The 25,391-nt window shown below is 38.0% G+C and overlaps 1 protein-coding gene across 1 annotated transcript; it reads right to left on the reverse strand.

Annotated features, from left to right (window-relative positions):
* Window positions 1-99: 99 nt before the first annotated feature.
* Window positions 100-14,662, reverse strand: LOC134839927 (condensin-2 complex subunit D3-like). The gene is made up of 10 exons (XM_063855555.1): window positions 14,400-14,662; window positions 13,993-14,095; window positions 12,977-13,614; window positions 12,252-12,559; window positions 10,834-11,126; window positions 10,229-10,550; window positions 9,500-9,764; window positions 9,027-9,199; window positions 6,153-6,421; window positions 100-956 (listed from the first exon to the last, which is right to left on the reverse strand). The coding sequence occupies exons 1-10, from the start codon at window positions 14,660-14,662 to the stop codon at window positions 186-188; spliced, it is 3,405 nt and encodes a 1,134-aa protein (XP_063711625.1). The 3' UTR covers window positions 100-185.
* Between the last annotated feature and the right edge of the window lie 10,729 nt (window positions 14,663-25,391).

Raw genomic sequence — 25,391 nt, forward strand, 5'->3', positions numbered from 1 at the left:
GTGTAGAAGCCAGGAAAATACACGACGTCGCAAAAAATAGGTAAGAAATCTCTCATGTTATAGATTTTTTACATGTTTTCTTTCAAAGTGTAGATCTTTTTTAAGTAATAACAACTTAAATCGTGATATGGCCTATTTTTCGAGACATTAAGCAATAATCGTATGTTTTCTCAGGCAACCCTCAATTAATACGGATTGTCGGTTGATCTTCCAGCCTTAAAAGGCGTAGATGTGACAGCATTCTCATTATTAATTGGCTGACTAAGCACATTCTGGCTCAAGATATTTTGGCTTAGGATATTTTGACTTTGGCTATTCGAGCCCTCTCGACTTGCTTCCTCAATCGGCGTCAACAGCTTCATGTTCGTAATTGCAGCTTCCTTTTCAACTACTGGCGACGCACAAGTTAGCGACTCGCGTTGTCGGTACGATATGGAAATTTCGCCCGAGCTTGTTCGGCTGAAAACACTCGATGGTCGGCGATATAGACCACTGGTTGAGCCGCTAACTGAAGAAGCGCCAAAGAATGAACTTTCAAAGCCAACGCCGGTCAAGTTAGACGCTAGAGAGTAATCGAATGTCGACGTTAAATTAAGTCTCTTGTATTGACGTATCGGTACATATTGACTTTGTTTAATCTCTGTTTCTACTGATTTTGTTTCTTCTCTGTCCAAAATTCTACCCAGATCATTTTTGTAGTCTTTAATCATATCGCCCAAGCAAGTCAAAACATCCACAAGAAGTTTTTCTTTTTGCTCTTGCTTCAGTTTTTCACGCAAACTCAGCATCACTGGTAAAAACTGCTCCACTGTTACATCTCGCACCATCTCTGTGAATTTAGCTGAACTCGTGGTCGATGAAGTTTCAGTAACAGATTGCCCGGAATTACTTTTAGGTTCAACTGAGTTGTTATCAGGGTCGGTGTTCTCCCGTGAACCTGATGCTGTTTTCATCGCCTGATAAAAAAAAATCATTTTTTTTCAGACTGCATAGAATAATATAACAATGATTAGTGAAAGAGCAAAAATAGCCAGACAAACAGAAAATTTGAATGAACTTTCGAGTATCACCCAAAAATACAACCATGCAGCTCTGTGATTTTCACTAATCTTCCTTAAAATTTACAGGGGAGGATTCGGTGCAACGTACCATAGTTAACAAGAAATAGTTAACAAGATCCAGCTTAAATTTAAGAAACTGGATCAAGAAGTATATTTTAATTCCACTCCGAAAAAAAAGAGAAAAATCTACTTTTGAAACTGATTCTCTGTCTTCCCCGCCATTTCCAATTTCAAAACATAGCCAACTGACAGTTAGAAAAGATAAAGAACGCAAGGAAACTGAAAAAAACTGACTTGTTTTTTGAAAAACCTTCTACTTATGAACTTCGAAGAAAAAAATAGATGGCCTTAAAGCTCTTTGAATTTGTAGAACAATTTATGATTGACACTTTTTTAATGAAACTAAGACAGATCACTAACTAAAACTTTTATTTTACTGGAAAAATCTGATAATTGATTTGCATATTCAAAATCAGAAGTCACTCACTTTCTTTCGTGATCTTCATACTTTCGCTGTTCGATAGTGGAGTTTGCCTTAATTTCAACAAAGGAAAAGAAGTGAACTGAAAAATAAATCATAAGTCAAACCGCGAAAAAAGAAAATAGAGCGTAAACAATTTTCAAGACTTTCTTCCTGAAAAAAAACACCGAGACTTATATAAAAGACAACAAGACTGCTCGTATCAGGGCGAAGCCCTGAATGTTCCGACTGCCTTTTAATGTTTAATAAAATGTAATAAAAATGAAAAAAAAATCTAAAATTTGAAATTTTTTTATGAAAATCATCCCCCCACACGCCATATAAAGTACAAAAGGATAGATTTCGCTCCTTGTAACAAATCAATTATGGCAAATAAGCTTCTTCCAACTAAATTGGAACGATTTCTAAGACGGATTAAATCTCCGCTTACGCGTTAATAGCGCGAATTATATCGCGCGTTAATTGTCCTAAATTGGTCAAAATGGCCAAAATGGCAATCTTTAAACCCTCATAACTTCACGAAAAATGATCACAGGTGAATTATATTCAAATATAAGCTCAGGACAACAATAGCTTTCGAATGATATAAAAAAAATTCCGTCAAAAATGGCTAGTTAAAAAGTCGAAATTTGTCTGAAGAAAAAAAAACCCACCCCGAGCACAAACATTCCGTTACTTTCGTATCGAAAGTCGGAACAAAAATCACCTAGACGAAAATAGGAAAGAAGCGTGAAAACCTCAAAGAAAGTAAACATTTCCAGGGATTTAAATAAAAATTGGCCGAATATAAAAATGGCAGAAATATTCAATACTTTCAAATTGTGACTGACCGCCGACGACTTGGAACAAAGTTTATGTTTCAAGGCTTTCGTTATAAAAAAGCAAAATACTGATTCATTTAATTCCTTTTAAATGCACGGCAATTGATTCATTTTGATGTTCGAATGTTTTTCCTTTTTGGTCCTTAGCGCATGAGTCCTTCGCCCATTCGGCCCATCACCCATGATAATAGCCCCATTAATTACCATTTATTCAGCAAATGAGAGCGCGCCTATCTTAACCAGATACGACAATTCATTACAAGCAACAACTAGCAGCATGCTTAAGTGTTCATTAGGGGACTAAAAACAATGCAAATTCAGGATTAAAAGTCGACGCGCGGATAGAAACTAAACCTAACAACATAATTGAATTAAAAACCGGATTTAAAACAAAACTAACACGTACAATGAGGACCATTGAAAATTAGTATCACCTAGAATATCAGCGTTTTACTTCACTCTTTTCATTCAATCTCATCCCACGACTCATGCACTAGCTGGTTTCTCTATGCCATTCAATTTCGCCATTACCGAACTCGGTAAAAACCAAACTGTCCACGAAATATGTAATCTGAACCACAAATAAGTAAAAACTACCCGAGACCATGGTCATGAAAATATTTCTTGAAAGTTTTTTTTTTAAATTATATTAATGTTCCCAAACCAAGCTAATTTTAAATATTTTAAACGCATTACTGCAAAAGGCGTGACTTTTTTGCAGGGAAAACTTAAGACTCACGAGGAAACACAAACATACACCCTTTTTTAGTACAATTTCTGCTAGGAGAGCATTCTTCTATGGGGTGCTGAGAACCACAACAAAAACGCATGAACCAGTTAGTAAGAACTATTTTTTTAAACGCACGGGGCGAAATTCGAGAAGTTATGAATCCCCAAGCAATTTTTACTGAAAACGCAGAAGATGTTTAAATTAAGATGATTGAGGTTTTGCGACAGTTGAAATTTTGAGCCACAACTATTCAACTAAAACGAGCAGCCAAAGTATTCAAATCTCCGACACAGTCAAAAACATTTCGAATTCTCTGAGGCCCTGATAGGTATAGTTTTTGGCTTTTCGATACCGGCCCAACAAGAAACAAGTAATGAACGCAAGTAAACATTAAAAAAACTGATTCTGTTGAAAAAATCTCAACTTTCGAATTTCAAAGAAAAAAATATATGCCCTTTTTTAAGCTCTTTGGATTTCTAGAACGAATTCTGATTGGCGCTTTTTTGATAACATTAACACAATTTGATAAACCTGGATCAATATGTAAAGTTTTTATTTCGCTGGAAATCTAAAAATTGAATTCCCCTTTCGAAACTAGAAATCGTTCACGATTTTTTGCGCCATTTCCACGTTCGTATTTAGAGAGTGCTATTTACGTCACTTTTAGCAGATGAATTTCAATTGAACTCGAAAAGTGCATATATAATTAAGTGCATTTATAAATGCCTCAATAAGTATGAATGTACATCTGTAGTTATTAGAGACTTTTAAGACTTTCTCCAGGAAAAAAATCACCAAGATCTATATAAGAGTCTTCATTACTCTTTAAAACAAACTTTTCAAGATTTTTTCTTTGAAAAAGGCTATTTTCGAACTTCCCCTAATTACTACCTAAATGATAGCAGTCTGCATGTCAGCAGTCGGGAAATTAGACATTCCAGTTAAAATTGACCATTCCGTGAACAAAAGCTGCAACATAGCTCTTTCTTTTGTTTTTGCATTAAACAGGTAATAATTTTACAAAAAACTAGGTGCTCAAGAATTGTTAACTCTATAACCGCAAGCGTAAATATTCAACACAGAAGTGAAGCTGCGCTTCGCAAACACAAGTGAAAACACGAGAAAAATCAGCTTTATAAAGTGAAATAAGAAAAAATAGAAATAAGCCTCGAATTAGTAAAATTTTGCTACGTATGGGCTTCGAACCTGCTACCTCGGGAATTGGAATCTCACGCCCTGTACTCTCAGTCACGAATGCTTTTAGGACTTTTCCTGAAAAAAATCAGCAAGACCTATATAAGAGTCTTCACTACGTTCATTACTCTCAATCAAATTCAACTAACGAAAATTTACTGAAATTGGAGTCAAAAACTGTGTGGCATGCAGATCATTTATTCAAAGCCTGGCATGCTTTATTTTTTCAATATGCACAGTCCCTGCTACTGTTAATGAATAAACAGGTCCCCTAGCCTACTTCTGACAGCAAAGCAAAAGTGGACATCAATATATCCAAATATCCGGGCCTTCAGACAGTTTAAAGAAGCAGTCCAAGACTTGTACCTTCACCAATTTGGAGGGCCAAAGAAAATTATCCAGAAAATTTTCAATAGTGGAGTTGTAAAACGCTGCTTTGATCACTTTGCTTCAGTTACTTGCCGCAAAATTCAAGAATTTGGATTGTTGACAATGAATCGACAATTAAAAACGGCACGCATGATCCTCAAATCATTTGTCGCTCTGGCCTTTATACCGGAGCTTGATTTCAAAATTTATATCGCTACTTCCTTCAAAAAAAATTAGAAAAGAAGGAGACGTAGCCCTTTTAAATGGATTATGTGGATTAATTTCGAGACAACCCGTGTGGAAGCAAATTTCAAAGGTGGCAGCTACAAGTATTTCAGTCGAATGCCGAGACAGTGTTTTCCGGTTTGAAAAAAAGGCACCCATCTCACCATTTACAAATATAAACATGAACAGAAAATACGAAAAATGTCGTTTCAATGAATTCAATAGAACTGAACAAATGACTTCTGAATTTGCGTGAAAAAAAACATCAGGTTAAAGCTCTTTCAAGATAAAGTATCTGAAAACATTAAGATTGAACTTCAAGACTGACACAGAAATTTATTATTGACACTTTTTTGCGAAAATTAAGTCTATTGGAGAAACGTCGATGAATAAATAAAATTTTTATTCCGCTGGGAAACCTATAAAACTGAAGTTCGAAACTAGAAGTTGTTCAAGTTTTTGCGCGCCATACGATTCCCAAGTTTAGCTAACTTTCAGCAGATGGAATTAAATTGAAATCAAGAAGTGCATATACACCTAAGTGCAGGGGCGGATCTAGGATTTTCTCGAGGGGGGGGGCGGATTTTCACGAAAATTATGTCGACTTTTTTATTAGGTCGATCAAATTGATTTTTCGAGCTAACCCAAAGCACAATAAAGACCCCATTTTGACCAAATTTTCTGCGCCGCAGGCAAACTTTGAAAAAGCAGGCCAAAAAAGCGTTTTTAGGCATTTTTAGAAAATTTTGACCAAAAAATTGCGTTTTTGGCGCGCGCTCCCCTTCAAAATTAGTACAAATTGGCGCCAAAAGCGCCTTTAGAAAAATTTTAGGGTCTGTCCGCCAAAAATGGATATCTCAAAAAAGCACAAAGGGTCGAATCCCTGGAGGGGGGGGGGGGGGGCTAAGTGCATGCACAAATGCATCAATATGTGTGAATGCACGTTTGTAGTTATTAGAGCATTTTCAGACTTTTTCCTGAAAAAAAATACGAAAAAAAGAACAATAAAGAGTCTTCACTACATTCATCGACTCTTTAAAAAGGGTTCAACAGACTATATTTGTTTCACTGGAGCGAATCGTTGTGTTACTGAATGCTATGAATTATCCCCATGATCTATCATAATTGTTAAAAATTTTATGAATTTGACCTTTTTTTTACAAGTATACAAAACTTTTGGATTTAGGAGCTTGAAACTCTTTTATTTCCTGTCTGAAAAAGTTTGATCAGTAAATTTTTCCAGGATCATCGTAAAATTTAAATAAACATACCTTCAACGTGAATAGCTTCAGAACATCCGATAGAATATTCTCGAAAGTTGGCTCAACCGGCCCAGAACTCTTCACGTAACATCCGACCACTTCTGTCATCAGCCGCACTTTTAGCTGAAACTTCTGCTGTTCGCTGAGGTGCTGTGCTAGGAATTGGTAGACGAGGAGCCGCTTGTTCTGATGAGCTGACACCGCTACAGGAATTTCCATTTCCGGTTGGATCTCCTCATTTCCTTCTGGAGTTTCACCGAGCCCCGAGCGAACCAGTCCTAAAATCGAATTTTTATTTACCTAATTTGGGATGAGTAAACACAAGATTTAGATTAGAGCAACAGGGATCCTAAGTTTTGGAAACCATTTAAAGCGCAACACGCATACATAAGACAAAATTAGTCAAAACATAAATTTTCCGCAAATAGCGGTCATGAATTCGGCAAACAGCTCACATGCACTTCGCAAATGGCTAGCGTAAAGTTCTTTCGAAAGAAGCATTGCACCACGAAAGCAATCATCATTTATTCGATCAAAATAACCATTAGATCTCACACAAGTTTCAACACATCGATTATTTAAACAACTAGCTACAGCTAATAAATCTATCTACCCAATCCAAAAAAGCAATTGCAATTGAATTATTGTTTAATACTTGTCACACCGAGGCGAGGCAGAGGTTCGCGCCACTTGCAATGCCATTCAAAATCAGAAAATGTGGCGGAAAAACTCCATACGTTTGTCTCGAATATATTCAAACTCGAACATATTCCGACAAACAAGCGAAATTGTTTAACAACCTATCAAAAACACGTTAATCACGTTCACAAATCACGTTAACAATAACGTTGACATTGATGGCCAACATACGTTATTACATTAACATAAGTATATCTAAAAATAACACAAGTCTACCCTACATGGCTCATTAAACTTCTAAGAAAAAAAACTATTTTATAAAAATTCTGCTCTTGGCCAGCATCGAATCCATAACCTTTGTCGTCTCCATCTCAGACGTTATCTCTGAACTAAGTGACCCAAATTGGGACCTCGAACGAAGTATACTGAGCAAATACTATCAAAAAACTGAGCTATATTCCCATTTATAAATGCTTGCTAATTGCAAGCGAAGAAAATACGGCCCGTCGAATAACAAAAATAATGAAAAAAAAAATTTAAAAAGCCAACGAATCTAAATTTGAGAATCTTGCAAGTTTAATTTTTCCAACATTATATGGATGGATTAAGATGGTTAATTAGATTTTTCATAAATTTCTCAATAGAACTCAATCATTCTAAAAAATACAAATAAAAATAAATACGACCTATATGACCTCTACGTTCATTAGCACCTCATAAAAAAACTTTTGCGTTATTTGTTTTTTAGTTTTTTTCGGCTGTTTTAAGAAAAACCAAGGGACTCAAAATACACTTCAGGCCTCAGAGGTGAAGCTACACTTCGCGGGAAACAAGCAATAAACAGCAAAAACAGCTCCAAAAGGTCAGAAAAAAAAATGAGATCTTACAGAAATACCCACAAAACAAACAACATAAAAAACACTGATAGAATGTTACTGGGCAAATATCACAGATTAATCCGACCACAGTTAACTTTTTCTATTTTTCGCATGTTTTGGACTGCAAAGTACGACTAATAAGGCTTTAATAAAAATCCACTCTTTATCCTTCCGAGCTTTTTAGGTGGTACCTAATATGGCTCGCAACCAAAAAATGGTTTGTTACCAAAAAGCAAGCCTTATATATTTTGACTATAGCTCGAAACGAGAACTATTCACTAATTCTTGTTACTACTACCCGAATTAGTAATAACTTGATCTACGAGTCGGATTCGAACCAGCGACCTCGAGTCTCACGTCCTTCTCTCTCAGCCACGAACGCTTAACGATCGTCAAACACTAGCCACAAATAAAGCAGAGAACAGATGCTAAGAAATTTCCAATGCTACATATTTTGATTATAGCAAAAGTACCACCAAATGAGCACTGTTTTTGCAAGTTAGGTTGCGAAACAGGTAGAGTCACACTAATACACAAATCGCTACCTCGTTAGTGCAATGGAGACCAATTAGCTTGCCTCGAATCATTTTTGAACGACTATTTGGAACGAACTTCGAATATTGACTTAGTTTGCGGATTGAATCGCACAAGCTAGTCCAATAAACCGAGAAACTGACAATTTTAAATCTCCAAAGCTTTGCGAAAAAAGATTATAGACTAAATTCCAGGTTAACTTTCAGCTCAGAACGTCGATACCTTCGAAGAGGTATAAGAATTGTCGGATCTACTTAACAACCTCCACCCCTTTCAAGAAAGGGTGGGGGGGGGGGGATTGTTAAGCAGATCAAAATGGTCGATTTTTCGACCAATCAGAATGCAGCAAAATTATGAGATTCTCAATAGAAAGCTCAGTGCTAATTTACTGTATTTATCAAGTAGGTACCATGGGGGGGGGGGGGGGAATATTAAGTAGATCCGAATTTTCCCTCAAAAACTTTTGACATACACAAAACTGCTAACAAAATGAGCGACTAGCGTCGGAGAAAGTGCTCTTATCGGGTAACATTCTGCTCGCACTCCCCAGAGCAAATGAAATAATTCTAGTTTTAATAACAAGAAAAATCAGTTAATTCAGATATCAAAACCAATCGTTATTGCTCATCCACTAATTAGCGGTAAATCAAAAAAAGAATTAAATAAAAAGAATGTTATACCACATGAAATCCTATGAGTTTTGTTACAGGTACTCGAAAGAAAAAAACGGAAGTCGCGCAGAAAATCCCTTAGTTGCCTCCCTTTGAAGAATGGGCAGAACAATCACTAAGAACACTTATTTGACAAGTAGTTTATAACGCATTCTACTAACCTTCCTTGGGGAACTGGTTGTACTTGGGATGAGTGTGGTGTTCGTTGAGGAAGAAGAGCGTCTCTGGCAAGTGGGTGAAGAAGAGGGAGCGGTGTCTGGTGGCCATGTGATCTAGACAGTATTCGGCCAGTCTTGCCACTTTCTCCGTCTCATCCACGTACAAAGTCAGCATTCTGCAATAAAACTCGACAGTCCATGCAAAAAATTGCGACATTTTTTATTCACATTGTATCATTCAAAACGCATAAAGGTGCTCTTTTGCAATAAAAATCAGATCAAAACATGGCAACTATATACATGGATTTCTTTTTTGTTCAATATCTTTTTGAATTGAATTTTTTTGAAGTTCAAGCTCTGATAACATTTAACAAAAAATCATTGTAGATGAAGCATATTCATCCGACAAATTTTGAATCATAGCATAGGAAGTTCAGCTGAATCATAGCAAAGGAAGTTCAGCTTTAAGGCCCCACCTGAAAAAAAGACTGTCGCGTATCTTTATGTACTCGTTCTGGAGCAATTCAAACACCACAGCTAGTGTCTGGTATCTCAGGAATGAATCTGGACATGCTAGATATCTGTATATTCGGGGCAGGAACCTCTCCACTGTATGCGTGTATCGCTTGCATAGGTCACAGAGAACTATTATAACGTTGTTGGCTACTTTCAGAGAGCAGTAATTTTCTCGGTAGTCGTCATGTGTAGAAGGGGCGATCAGATCTCCCAACAAATCGGCTCCTTTTTGAAAAAAAAAAATCTTTGCTTAACCAAAATAACCGACTCATAACAGATGTTTAGTAACAAGCAACTATCTGAAGTTCTTGTTGATTTTAAAGATTATGTTAGTTGATAGAGATCAAAAGGGGGAGCGGTGGTGAAGTGGTTACAACTCTGCCTCTCAATCGAACGCTCGAGGCCCACCCTGGTCCTTGCTCGTTGCTTGCGGATTAGGCAACATTCCTCAGCCCAGAAAATTAATCAAAAAATTGCATTTAGCTCTTAAAAGAGGCACAGCAGCGGTTCTCCGTAGTGAGCTGAACAGCTTGTATGTTCGTCCTTTCCATTATGTATAAGTCGTCATAAAAGTAGTTGACAATTTTGTTGATTTGAAAGCTGATGCTAGTTGATGTAGGTCAAAAACTCGCATGAATCACAATTCAAACTTAGTCGCAGCGGATAAACGGAAAATTCGAGGAAGTAACCTTGTTTATTGAACTCTTCGAAGATTAGACACATGTTTCCAATGGCGATCACGCCCACCGCCTGAACAGACGCCATATGTTCATCATCCAGCTCCGGATTCTCAGCATTTTGCTTCCGAATACTTAATAAACTTTGCATCATCTTCAGAAGTGGTTTGAAGCAAGACTTCAGGGACGAAAGAGCATTTGAACACTCTTGCAGATTGCAGAAGGTCAGTTGGCCGACTATGAACAGTTTGCGCATGAAGCTCTCGTTGTCGAATGCTGGTTCGTCCATTAGATACACGGAGGGGTCATAGGTTTTTATTGCTTCTTTTGTTCCCTAAAAAACCTAACCAATAGTTTTAAAATCAAGCTCCGATTAATTCTAAGGCGATTTATTCATTGATCAAATAATATCGTTATGAGTGAGTGAACCTGAAAAAAAAATGGTAAAAATTTATGATATTTGGTTTAAAAAATGGTTCCCGCAATTTTCGTGACCAGCTAACATGCGGAAGCAAACGTTTTTCAATGCAATTTTCAACCATTGTTTTGGAATACTTTCAAAAATTTGAGGCTCTAACTATCCTAAGTTAGCTAGCTAAAATGTTAATCAAAAATACCTCTGCTGTAAAAATGGCGTAATTCTGCAACACTTCTTGTAACTCATATTTTTCCGTGATCACACTCACAGCGCCCAAAATATCTGTTGCGCAGTGCAATGGTAGTGACACTTTTCCCGCCACAGCCAACAGAGAATTCACTGCACTGCTCATGTCTGCTTTCGGGATTGACTTCGGGGATGAGAAGCAGAGGATGTCCATGATGAAAGACAGTCTGAATCTGTCATTCTGCTCAACGATTGAGTTGTCCATCGTTAGGTTGCTCGTCACTTCTTTCAACGCCTCATTGGCAACTAAATTCAAAGCTCAGATTTCAACTCAATAAATATTTGAGTGGTCTTTTTTGTTCTGGTTTTAAAATCGAAACTCCTCATTAACCTTGGATTTTTTTTATAAAATATCTAGCTTACAGTCATATTTGTGCATTAAACTGCTTTCAGACAAAGAAAAACAAGTCTTCGCCATATTAGCTAAAAAATATTTTCGCTTGAGAGTTGATTACAAAATAACAGTAAACAAAATGATTAATGAAAAAAGAAGGACAGCCGGTTACTGTACAAAAGGCACAGAATGTTCCAATCTAAGTTTTGTAACAAAATGGCTGAAAAAACGGAAAGTTTTTCTAATTTTATTGCAGAAATATTCAAAATTTGATTCCCAATTTAAAATTTTGAAGTTTTTGATTCCCGACATTCGCTAAAAAACTCCAAAAACTAATTTTACTCCAGTAAAACAAAGTTTTCACAGCTTAATTTAAGCTTAACCTTCTATAGGCTTTTCGTGCGCGCTCACCTTGTTAGCTTGAAATTAGACCAAAAAATAGACCAGAAATTTCAAAACGGTTTTTCTCGACACCGAGACTGAAGGGGCTTTAATATGACATATAACTCGACCCATTACGATGATTATTTCTGGTACCTGATTTATCGTGGAAAACAAAAAGAAAAAAACTAAAACACACCCAAATACGAAGCTCCTCCATATTTTTCAAATGATCGGAACAAAAAAGTTAACTGAACAATGTGTCATATATATTTCAACACAGATGCGAAGCTGTGCTTCGCAAACACTAGCGAGAACACGACAAAAAGCGGCTCTGTAGAGTGCAATAGTAAAAAGTTGAAATAAGCCTCAAATTACTGAAAATTCGGCTACGTCTCGGATTCGGTCTGCGAGCTAGAGATTATGAATCTCACGCACAAACCACTCAGCCATCAGCCACGAAATTTGAATACTAGCCACAAATAAAGCAGAGAACAGATTCTATTAAATTTCCAATGCTACAGATTGTGATTAGAGCAAAAATGCCACCAAATAAGTGAACACTTTTAATGAACACTTTTATTTGCGAGTTAGGTTGGAAAAAAGAAGGTTCGTACTACTACACTTCGCTCGCAAGTGTAAACATGCACTCTTACTTATTTTCCACTCCTCTGTCTTCATGATTCGAGATAGTAGCATCCAACACGACACCTCGTGTCTCTTTGCTCTAACACAGTCCACCAATTTTTCCACACTCTGTTGTAGAACTTGCCCGCATAATTCAGCCGCACCCAGTCGGAAGAAGTACATGTAGTTGTCAGATAGGGTCAGGATATCGAGGAGACTCCAGGCCATGAGGACTTCCGAGGAACAAGTGAGATCATCAGAGGACTCCATACGACTGAGAGGAGTGAGGACTGTCACTTCGAATACCGAAATGGCTCGCTCTACTACTGCCTTCTCGCTAAAAAATTCAATCAAAACACTTCGGATTCCCAATTCGCTAGTGTCCAAAAATTGAGTCACAAAAACGTATTTTTCTTTGCATCCAAATTTGTGGCAATTACTTATTTAGATTATTGATCGATTACGCTTTCTAGTAGCATGCGTTACGAGGAACAACAAATACAAGATGTTCAGGTCTGTGCGGCAAACAGCTGTTGCGCAAATTATTAAGACTTATAATCACTTTTTTCGGTTATTTCTCTGGCCTGGGAAATAATGCCTCGCCACAGCAAGCAGTGAGCACGATAAGGGTAGGCCTTGAACCACTGACCTTTCGACCGAGAGGCAAAAAATTGCACTATTTGCTATCGATCTTAATATCGGAATTCTTAATGGAATCACATTGCAAATATGGTTCCGCTAGAGTTCAACTTACGGGTCAGAGAACAGCGGCATAACATTGACCAGCCACGCTTCTTTGAACTGATGCTCCAAAGCGAACTCATGCAACAGTTTCGTGCTACTTTCAATTGCCTGCTTCCTAATTACCAACGTAGCATCCGTCGAGGCCTCATTTAGTGCAGCGATGATCAACTGTTTAGCTGAGCTTGTCGATAATAAACACACTACTACGTCTACGAAAGCTTGAAGTGCCGCTTTACGTACATTGCACTTCTCGTCACGACAACTCGGCAAAAAGATAAGTTCGAAACACGATTCATTCTCGCCAAGCGTGATAGCGCCACTATCGTGCAAGTTCGGGTCCAAATCCGGCGGCATCGTCAAAGCGCTGTTATAGGGCTCCTCATTTCCCTGATTTTCTGAACCATCGCGGAGCATAGATCTTAGTTTGGTCTTGAGAACAGTTGAAATTGCTTCGCTTCTCAGTTTACACATGGTCGAGATACAACTGAACGCTTTGGCTCTGATCGAAGGTACTTTGTCTGAACATCGGTCAAGTATAGATCCGACTAACTGTTCATGGTCCAGGTTCATTCTATTTTCAGTACCAGTACTTGAGCTGAAGTTGAGTAGTTTTTCGAGAACTTCCAGCACAAACAGTCTTTCATTTTGCTAGAAAAAAAACATAACATGTTAGTTAAAACTCACGAAAGAAGATATACAGATAGATTGATTTGACTCTCTCCATAAGCATCCACAATTACTCTTTATTCATATCGAAAACTAATACATATTTTGCATTTAAAACCTAACCAGGGCGCAGCTTTGAGAAACAAATGAAAACAATACGGGACGCATTTAGGATTTTCAGAAGGTGCAATTTCTAGACTAACCAAAGTGATTTTACGACCTCTCCTATAAAAATGATGGAAAAATAAGTCGCAAATTAATAAATACAATTTAAGGTTGGTTTAGGTAAAAATGGATGCCGTTTTGTTGTTGAGGGAAAGGAAAACTTCTACACGCTTAGTTAGTTTGATTAATAATTACCTTCGAGCTGTGTAGTTTACTGAATAGCCACTCGGACATGACTTCGTAGCAGTACTCTGGAAAGAGTGATATGATAGACACCAAGGAGTCCGCTGTCTTGCTCCTGGAACACAACGACGTACAGATTCCAAAAGAGCATCTGATTTAGGTCATATCGTTGATTTATTAGTATCATTAGACTTATTAGTATCATTACGGACGAATTAAACATTTTGAAAATGTTCTTTGCTTCTTTGTTATCTTGAATTATCTCGTCCTATAACATACCAGTTTCTGCAAAAAGAGGACTTACCTTTGAAAATAATACTAAATACTTCCATGTGATACTTTTGCATGTTCCATTTACATAAATCGATCTGTTTCGACAAGCTTCTATCTGCTAATTTTAACATTAGAGAATTACAAACCGATATTCCATTTTGTCCACTACACCCACAGTCACATGCTGAGCCAGAATGAAGGCACTCTGCGATGCTTCTGGTTTCTCCTGGATCAAATCGCGAATCAGCTGGACAGTCAGCTCGGCCATACGGACCACTGGTTGTGTCAGTGTAGCCTGTGCTGTGGATCCATCCAGTTGGTTTGGGTTCCTCATCAGCACAATCGGCATGAGGTGTTTCATCAGTATACTGTCCTGTATCAGGGTCAGTTGGTGAATGGGGTTAGTCATGTAGGTTCCTAGCACTTTCAGGCACAGTTTAGCATCCAGGATCCTAAACAATTACACTGTACAAGCAAAAAAGGACAGTGCAAAAGAAATAGCAAAAGAGCAAAATTATTACGAATTAAAATCATTGTCAACAGCAAAGTTAGGAAAACACAGCACTAAAGTACCTGCGATACGCAAAAAAAACAATACTATTTCTTCTCGCCAATTTATCATTCGTTTTTATAGACTTTTTCATAGCCCCTTAGGTCCGAAAAGATCAACCACTTTTTCAAGATCAAACTACGGGTTCACTCAAGAACCCAGCGGAATTTACAATGGATCCCAACAAAGTTATGAACATACATGATTGCACAACCTACTTTGAGAGCTCCTTTGGTTTCGAATACGTGCAATAGTGCAGTGCACTTGCCAATCTCGTCACTAGCATATGTTGGGAGAGATCGGACTGAGCAAGAGATACCCTCTCCATGACCATATTCAACACTGTGAACAGTTTGTTCACCAGCTGCAGGAGGCTTCCTATCTGGGGAGACCTCAGACTTCCACTATCTCCTTCGTCATTATCTTCATCAAAACTCTTTGCCGAGGGTCGCGAGCGTGACTTGTTGGATGTTTTGTTTTGTACCTCTAAAAATGCTCAAATATAAGCATCAAATTAGAACTTTAACCAAACAAGTATCAGGCTCGGAGACAATACTGCTTCATAGTAACTTAAGAGCAGTTTAATTAAGATTCGATAGTTCATTTCGGTACGGTAAACGGTAAATCTCTGAAATGGATAAAAATTTCAACAACGACATCTTTTTTTAGATCTAAAAATCACATAAAATCTAATATTAGAACTAACCATTGATTAGAAATCTGCAGACGCTTTGCGGTTGTTCCACAGCATATTGAAATATACCCACGTCAAATATCCCATTCGCGCCTGCACCGTCAATAACAAGTATATTCAGGTAGCATATATACGACCACAAATTAAGAGTCAGTCCTTGGTACGTCTGATTTTTTGGGTCTGAACAAAGTGGTTTGCGCAACTGTTCGCATATTTTCAGAATATTCAGACCTGAAGATTGAAAGGAAGACCAGAGAAGAGATTTGTACTCGCTTTGTGCAATGAGATTGCTGGTGGACTGGAAAGCTATTATTAATGCAGACTGATTTTGCGTGGCGAACTCTGAGAGAGGGAAGTTTGGAATGTCCCGCTGGCACCACTGAGACAGCGCAGTATCGCTGAGCTGATACGGCCGCCTCATACAAACAAAACTAATCTGAATTTAAGATGGAACCGGAATCAATTAAATAATATCAATTGTTCTGATGAAATCTTCTAGGCAGCGAGCATGTTAAACTCTTGAAACTGCCAAGAATTTTCGCTTACACATCAGCGAGGTGCAGCTTAGCATAAAGCACATACACATGCAACGGTTCAAAAAAATAGGACTTGATCACAGAGGTGAAGCGGGACTTGTGTTGCAACACAAATTTAGCATGACAAAAAAGCTGACAGAAAATGAGACGCTCGCAAATTTGATAACGCTTGCAAATCACAAGCATTAAAACAGATTTCAAGCATTCGTCTTCCCGGTTGAGAACTGTTCTAGCTGCCTATTGGATTTTACACATCCAATATTTACACATCCACATCCGACTAGGCGCTCTAAAAGCGGGACAAAACGTTTGATTAAATCAATCGTCTCTGAAATTGAGCAACAAACTTGTACGAAATAGATGTGAAAAAATAATAATTTTGTCTTACAGCACCATCGGTTGGTTGTGTAATCACGCAAAAAATGTATTTTTTATTAAACGATTTCAAGTAGATAACTTGAAGTTTTTTGAAAATTTCTAGAAAACTAAGAAATCAGGCCAATTAAAATGAGCCAAAACAACTTAGACCGCATAAAGCATTTGAGCAAAAAAAGAAAAAAGGATAATTTACTTCGTCAGGTTTAATAAATTTACAAAAAATTTCTGCGACGCGGTAACAAAATAAAATCAGACAAACTATAGGCCAACGATTTTTTTAACTGGAATATTTTCAGTTTGAAAAAAAAACAGGTCTTGGGCGCAGGGGCAGATTTAGGGGGGGGGGGGGTCGGACACCCCCTCTCTCAGGGATTGGACCCCCTGCCGACCCAAAGGGTCCACCCTTTGTTCTATTTTGAGATATCCATATTTGGTGACGGACCCTAAAAATTTTCTAAAAGCGCCTTTGGCGCCAATATATACTTACTTTAAGAGGGGAGCGCGCGCCAAAAAAACGCACTTTTTTTTGGTCAAAATTTTCTAAAAGTGCCTACAAACGCCTTTTTTGGCCTGTTTTTCAAAATTTCGCCTGCGGCGCACAAAATTTGACCAAAACGGTCTTTTTAGTGCTTTGAGAGAGCTCGGAAAATCCATTCGGGTCGACAAAAACTTCGAAAATTTTTGACCCCATCCCCTCGAGAAAATCCTAGATCCGCCCCTGCTTGGGCGGATTTAAACTCAGGACCTTTGCTAGCCTAGGCCCAGTCGTCGCCTCTTGGCCAAGTTTACCGGAGAAACCGAGAAACCTTCTTTGCTTATATATCAAGCTATCAAGTAATTTCGTTAAACAAGTTATTATACCGGAAAAAAGCAAGCGTAATTACTAACTAATTCGTCTGACATATTTTGTGGTTTCAACAACGCTCCAACAACTTCAAACAAAATCATAAAATAACAAAAAGAAAGCTTAAAGAAGCCGGACATATTATACCATTTTGATCAACCAAAACAAAGCTAAAAAAATTTCAGTTCACAGGATCAATGAACAATTTTTGGCGTGTTTGAAAAACAGAATCTATCCATATAATCCGTTCAACAATTCCAGCATTTGACATTTTAACAAAACTAAGGACAAAGTAAGAAGAAAAATACAAAAGAAACTTGATACAAATGAAGTCTTTGAAAACTTCGGATGAACGTCATCAATGACAACAAAATGAGTCTTTGCAAAACAGACAGAAAAAAATCAGTCGGACACAATTTAATTCAAAAACATCTGAAGATATAGGTCAAAAACTCATTATTGTGAAAATTATGACAGTAAAAACTATTAATTTAGAGCTTTTTCGAGGTTAATTTTCTGATTTCACTCAACCCTCAGGCCATAACTGAAGTTAATATAAAAATAAATAAAACTAGAAAAAAAGGTTTTTTTTTCAAAAAACTTTTGAACGATTCGCTAAAACTGGTTAAAAATTATGTGAACATAGATGTGTAGAAACTTTTAAGCGTTAACAGCGCGCTTCCAATTCGTAGCAGCGCGCTTCCAATTCGAACCCGATGAATCCGAAAAAAAGTCACAAGTCATTTTGCGTGTTGCAAGTAAGTCTATAAGTATACTCAAGCCCACCGAACAGAAAAACAGCGTGTAGCTAGAAATACAAAATCGCAGCTCAAGCGAACGCATAACGCAAAATTACATCGAAGATTGGATGGATTTGTTTTAAAAAAACTCCAAGAAAAGGGAGTTTTTTGTAACAGCTATATTACCAAAAAAAAACAGGCAAATCTGCACTTCGCAAAAACCCACAAAATAGCTAGAACTAGCTTTTAAAAGATTTCGAAAAAACCGCCAGGCAAAAGTTTAATAAAATAAAACCCCTCTACGTGAATCGAACACCGGACATCGATCAAACAGGTAGAAAGAACTACACTAGCGAGCCTTTGATGCTTAAATAATGAAAACACTAGCCACTCATTAAGAGGAGAATACAAGTTATCATATAATGAAGCAAAATAGTATAAAAAATTGAACTTTTTTATGCGAATTGGAGGACAAAGAAAGTATTCGTAACATAACACAGAACTAGCAGGCTCACTTGTTTAAAAACGTTATCTAATGCGACCTTTCAAAAAATCGAGCAAATCGTCACTTGCATGCGACATCGTTTGACATTGTTCGAATCTGTCAACAACGTTTCCAACGGTAAAAGTAAATCACGCGATTGCAAATACACTTGCTCTCTTAAGTCTAAGCAGATTCAAAAAATACAGAAAAGTGTCAATGAAGAAGGAAACAAACATACAGACTTGTTTTCTGCAACATTTAATTTTTCGCACTAGACAGAAATTATATGCAGTTGAAGTTCTTCGAGTTTCAAAAACAAATTTATAATTAACACCTTTTTGATTAACTAAAGAAACACAATTAGAGAAAACTGAGTCAATGGGTAAACCTTCTATTCCGCTGGGAAATCTCAATTTTCAAATCCACTTTCAAAACTGAAATTCGGTCACGTATTATGCGCTATTTGCACATTTGTTAATAGACATTGTTTTAATTTGAATTTGATTTGAACACAAAAACAAATGGTATGTAAAACGTCAAAAAACTTCAAAACTTTTTCCTGAAAAAACTTAAACGCTCTCAATAAGTGTATCTACTCCGTTTATTGTCACCTAATAAGCACAATTGAAAAATACAGTAATTTTGATCAAATCGTTGAAAAAAAAACAATTAAATACTGATCAACTAGAATGCATGCACCATTAAGAACATAAAATTGGCAAGGAGCAAAAAGAATTGCCTAAAAAATTATCAAGGGCCATATCAAAATTTAAAAAAAAAACGTCTGCTAAACGCTTGAAACTGAAATAAATGGAATGTACATAAACAAATCTTATACAGCCACAACTGATCGACTAATGTCTTTTGATTCCCATCGGTTCTGGGTGATATGTTACAATAGCTGGCAGCATCAAATCGAATAGCTGGATCGCTTTTTGTTATAATTCGAACAGTATTTAAAATTTATTTGAAAGGCCAAATTTTTTTGGCGAAACTGTAAAATTAAAATTTTTGAATAACATTTCATCTAGCAGAGTAGTGTAACCACAAAAAATATCTTAGTCGCATGTACAATTGATTGAAAAGGAAATGTCTATAATATGCATTATAGTTCCCAAATGTAATACATGCACTCTTCTCAAAATTACCACCTATTGCAACATATCACCCGGTTCTTGCCAAAAGAGTAATGGTTCTGGCCAAACACGAACCTTGTCAAGATGGGAGATCATCTAATCAATAGTGCTGATATAAATTACTAGTACACAACGAATACAGCAAGAGAATTAAAACGCGTTTTTCTAAACGTGGATTGATTTTTGACTAATATTTCTTTAAAATTTAGAACCAATATGGTTTAACTTATTTAGTGGAATTTTAACCAGAAAAGGACCACTTTTGGAATTTATTACTGATAAAAAAAGTACGCCAAAACTATCGAATAAATTTTCTGTAGGACAGTGAGCCTTTTATGTAGCTAGCTCAACAAAGTTTAAGAAGGGCAGAATCTTATGAATTGTGTCTATCAATTTATTTTTGTTCGATAACCAATAAATTCAATTTTTTCTATAGAAAATATCAATTTTTATTTTAAAACAAATTTTAGACGTTTTGCGCCAACTTTTGGAGATTATTCACTTCTTAAATGACATTTTTTGCCATCAAACCAAAATACAAAATCAAACCACAATCAAAACAAAATTCAAAAGTGAGACAATTATACATTTCTTGAACTTTTTTGGACCACACAAGAGAATTGAACCGCAATTGAACCGTTAATTTTGGTGAAATGCTTGATTGACTAAGTTTTAAATTCCAAGTATTGTACGCTTTGACCGGCTTTGTATGCTCCCTTAATTAGGCTCTGCAATGATGAGAATTGAGTAAATCTGAATAAACTTTTATCCGGATCAAGAAAATTGGTCTAAAATCAACCCAAAACGTTCCAAAACATCTCTCCAAATCCAGTTCCGAGAGAATAAAGTCCACTGGGTTAAATAAAAAAAGTCGCAATTTAAGCCAATAGCTAATCACCGCCAGTTTCCGCATGCAAAACAAAAAAAGTAATTTTGTACAAAATTAAAACTTGAACTTGTTGTTTGGGCGGTGCTAGCTCCGTTAATCTATTTCAGGGGGCAGTTGTGAGATTGTTCAAATGGCCCTTCTGAGTATATTTCGAAAGCTAGAATAAAATTAGTGTATGGAATGTTCCGATGACTTATGGTTAGGTTTCAACTTCTGTTCAAGTGCCCTTCTAACTTGCTTTTGAATGCCCGCCCTTTTAAATAATACTGACATTACCAACCTAATTTACTTAATAAATAAGAACATATTATATTTTTATAGAATATGAAGAATATTTTGATTTGATTTACAGTGCTGATTTAAATTAACCGGACAAAACGCGTTAAACTTGAAATTTAAAACCCGTTTTTCTCAAATTGGATTGAGTTTAGGTGAAAACTTATGAAGACAAAACTTGCTTAGAATTTTAGCAGAATTAATATGGTGCAATTTGTTTTGCGAAATTCGGGTCCAAAATTTTACCCCAAAAATGGGTCATTTTGGCTTTTCTTAGTTAATCAAAAGTTACGCCAAAAATACCCTGTCGATCACAGACATAATTATATCAAAGTGAGCCCCTTACGTAGCCCAACAAACTTTAAGAAAGGCATAATCTCCAAAAAAATAGCATATTGTTTAAAAATTGTTTTTAAAAATAAAGATGGTATTTTATATAGTAAAAATGACCTTTTTTTCTATCAAACAAAAATAAATTATCTTATACAATATTTTGGAGATTATACCCTTCTTAAAGTTTGTTGGGCTACGTAAGGGGCTCACTTTGATATAATTATGTCTGTGATCGACTGGGTATTTTTGGCGTAACTTTTGATTAACTAAGAAAAGCCAAAATGACCCATTTTTGGGGTAAAATTTCGGACCCGAATTTCGCAAAACAAATTGCACCATATTAATTCTGCTAAAATTCTAAGCAAGTTTTGTCTTCATAAGTTTTGACCTAAACTCAACCCAATTTGAGAAAAATGCGTTTTAAATTTCAAGTTTAACGCGTTTTGTCCGGTTAATTTAAATCAGCACTGTATTAGCTCGCCTAGCCATAAAAGCTGAAACCTTATCAAAGATGTCACCCGAAAAATTAGAACGACGCCCTTTGGATGATGCAACAGATTTCACACCAGCAGGCCCTCATGTAATCGATGTAGCGACGCACTTAAACACTACAGGGCCCGAAGAAATCACTACGCTGCATGAGGAGTCTCGAAAACTTCGCCAAAAAGTATTCGACTGAATTCTTCAATATATCCCTTTAAACCAAAACATTCTCTATCGTTAAAAAAATGATCTTATCCTCCTTCTGAAACCTGCAAAATATATCGGCGAAGCCTCCTTCTAACAGTAACGATTATAACACGCTCCACGGGGCAGTTTTTGTTATGTAGAACCGAGCAAAAATCCCTTGCACGGTTTTAGCGGGCAGTTTTTTAAAAGCACTGAAAGCCGAGAAAAAGTCCTAGGATGTTGTTGTTGTTGTTGTTAGCCCACGCGGGTCGGGTTGGGCTTTTCTGTCTCCAGGTCAAGGAACTTAGCAACCTCTACCGGCCGAAGCCACAGGTCTGCTGGGGTGAGTGGGGAGGGGTTTTGGGAGCAGTTGAAAAGGTGACATGTTGTGTGGGGGGCAAGGGAACAGGTTGGGCAAAGGTGGGAGATGGAGCTGTCGAGGCGGGATAGGTAAGTGTTAAGGAGCCGGCTGTAGCCAGACCGGAGTTGGGAGAGCTTACAGCGCGTGGGACGTGGGAGAGATTTTTCAGAGGGGTCAATCTTTGGGGGAGGGATACAAATAACTTTAGACGGAGGGGTTTCGGCTAGGAACTTGGTTACAAGGGAGGTATGGTTGTCTTTTAAAATTGGTTTGTAGTAGTTAAAAACAAAAGTGGAGACTTCGTCTCGGTCGTCCAGAACTAGAGGGTGGTTTGCGTAGACTGAAAAGTCGGTTAAAATTTTCTGGGTGTCTTCTTTGAAGCAGCTTATAATTGAGGGGCGAAGTAGACGGGGAGGAGGGGGATGTGAATGTATAAAATTAATGGGATGGTGGGAACGATAGGTAGAGATAAAAAAAATTGAGATGACAGAAGGGTATGGTGGTCTTTGACCGTTAGGATTTCAGATTCACTGTGCAGGTGGGCAGTGGAACTCATAAGATTTGATCCAGTAACAACGCGAAGGGATTGGTTTTGGGCAACCTGCAGGCAATTTATGGAGGTGTTACTTGATGCGTGGGACCATGCGGGGGCTGCATAGTCAAGTATGGGGTGAATTAAAGCTTTAAAAGTTAGGAGGAGGGTTTCTTTGGAGTGACCCCAGGTTGATCCTGCTAATGCCTTCAGGATTCCGATCCTGCGTCTGGCCTTTTCAGCGGATTGTTTGCAGTGAGTGGCAAAACAAAGTGTTGGATCAAATGTCACCCCTAAGATTGTTGGATTTTTGTTTAGGGGTAGCGCCTCGTTATTTAAAAGAACACTAGGTGTTTTATTAAATTCTTTGTTATAAGAGGAGAAAAGTGTAACTGATCCTTTAGAGGACGCGAAACTTAGTTTGCGTGAGGTGAAAAAATCGTAGAGCCTTTTTAGGTAGCTATTGATGGAGTTTGAGGCGATATCAATATTGGAACTGCTTGCGAAGGGGTGGAAATCGTCTGCATACGAAACAAGGTTTACATTATCGGGAGGTGGCGGTGCATCATGGACATAAAAATTGAAGAGTGTGGGTGATAAAACAGAACCTTGGGGTACGCCACAGTGGATTATTCGATGGGGGGATGTGTGTTCACGGAATGAGGTGGCAGCCTGTCGACCATTAAGGTAATTACTTAGCCAGCGGACTAGACTTCTTGGGAGGGGAGTGTCATGAACGAGTTCCACAAGTGAGCGATGACACACCATGTCGAAAGCCTTAGATAAGTCAAGTGTGGCCAGTACCGTACGTTTAGGGGGGCGATTTTGGTTAAAACCGTCTGAAATGTAAAATTCGAGAGTGGAGAGAGCTGTGGTGGTGGAGTGAAAAGGGCGGAAGCCGTGTTGGTGTTTGGCGTTGGGGAGATGTTTGGTAAAGATGGGGTGAACGAGCCTCTCCAGAATTTTAACTGCTGGGCGGAGTACGGATATAGGTCTGTAAGATGTTGATTGTTTAAGATCCTTATTGGGTTTTGGAAGCGGTGCAATTTTTGAATTTTTCCAAATTTGGGGGATAATGTTTTCGGACAAAGAGATATTAAAAAGGTATGTTAAGTATTGAGTAGCAAGCCGGCCGAGATGTTTAAGATGTATATTACAAAGGCCGTCGGGACCTAGCGCTCGCGATGGTTTGCTGTCTGCAATGGCTTGTTTAGTATTTTCAGGGGTAAAAATTGGGCTGTCTGACAGCGGTAGTTTGGCAAATTTTCTTCTCGTTATACGAAGGAGTTTGTCAGAGGCGTGGGGTCTGGCATTGGTGAATTGTTTGTTAAAAGAGCTGGTAATATCACGAGGTGAGTGTATGGGTTTAGAACCAAAAGTAATGGGGTGTCTTCCTGCCACGGGCTTAGATCCATTTAAGGAGCGTACCTATTTCCAGAACTTTCTGGCACCAGTGCGGTAGTCGCAAGTCCGGAGGAATTCTCGCCATTTATTTTCTTTGTCCTTTGCTGTCTGTTTCATGAGTCTACAGTTCAGTTGGGATATGACTTCTGGGGGGAGATTTTGTTGTCGGCTTAAATCTCTTTCGGCGGCAAGGGCAGTGGTCTCGGGGGAAAAAGAGGGAGTGAAGTGGCGAATACGGCCAGCGGGGATGTGGTGGCGTGCTGCCCTGAGCACCAGGTCCCTCAAGAATTTCTCTCCGGCGGCAACTCCGGAAGGTGGAACCGCTGAAAAGAAACCCTCCTCAATTTCCTCTGTGAATTTGATCCAATCTGCTTTTAAAAAATTTATAAAAGTCCTTTTAGGTGAAAAATTTATAAAATCATCCAAGGGTAGTTCTAGAAGAATGGGTAGGTGATCTGATCCTAGAGATTTAATTGGGGTCCATGATGTGGAGAGTAAGAGCGATTGGGATGCGAGGGAAATATCTGGTGACGAGAGTTGGTTTTCTGAGTTAAAAGGGACTCTGGTTTGTGTGTCATCATTTAATGGTGCAAAGGTGGATTCGGTTATTTCATTGCTAAGTACAGAGCCGCGTTGATCTTCCTCGATGTTGGAGTTCCATAGTTGTGAATGTGCGTTGGCATCCCCGAGTACTAAGGCGTCCCCAGGTTCAAGTAGTTCGGCAAGGGACGCAGAGTAACCAGGGGGACAGCTCGAGCGAGGGGGGATGTAGAAATTATAAATACGAAGCTTGGATCAACTGGCTAGCACTGATATGCCCATAGCCTCTAGTGTTCCATCGTTGTTAATATTTATTTCTTCGTATTGTATCGACTCATGTATGGCTATGAGAAGACCGCCCCCTTCTTTTTCTCGATCTTTTCTAATTAAAGTGTAGTGTGAGCCAAGTGAGGGGTTTCGAGATTTCTTTCTTAATTTAGTTTCTTGGAAGACAGCAATATGAATTTGATTTTGAGATAAGAAAGCAGCAATTTCGGGTGCTTTTCCGGAGATACCGTTGCAATTAAATTGAAGGATTTTTAAAAGGCCTTTGGCGGGGTGTGGTGAACTATTTACATTATTAACAGCAGTATGATTAAAATGGTTGTTTGAACTTGAGTTATTTACACTATTTACACGATTACGATTTGCGCGATTTTGGGAGGAGGAATTATTATTCGAGGAGGTGGGAAGGGTGGGAGGGGGAGGGGGGTTAGGGAGGTGGGGTTGGGGGCGGTTAGGGAAGTTGAACAAGTTTGGGAGTTGGGGGTGG

The sequence above is a fragment of the Symsagittifera roscoffensis genome, chromosome 2 (genome assembly GCF_963678635.1).
Source record: "Symsagittifera roscoffensis chromosome 2, txSymRosc1.1, whole genome shotgun sequence".
NCBI classification, from domain to species: Eukaryota; Metazoa; Xenacoelomorpha; order Acoela; family Convolutidae; genus Symsagittifera; species Symsagittifera roscoffensis.

What these genes read in the sequence shown, in the direction of transcription:
- LOC134839927 (XM_063855555.1), bottom strand. Translation starts at nt 14,662, where the DNA reads ATGACTAACCCCATTCACCAACTGACCCTGATACAGGACAGTATACTG. An exon ending in ACGCCATTTTTACAGCAGAG is followed by an intron (nt 10,551 to 10,833) that starts GTATTTTTGATT and finishes TAGGTTTTTTAG; the next exon opens with GGAACAAAAGAAGCAATAAA. An exon ending in CGCGACAGTCTTTTTTTCAG is followed by an intron (nt 9,200 to 9,499) that starts GTGGGGCCTTAA and finishes GTTTTATTGCAG; the next exon opens with AATGCTGACTTTGTACGTGG.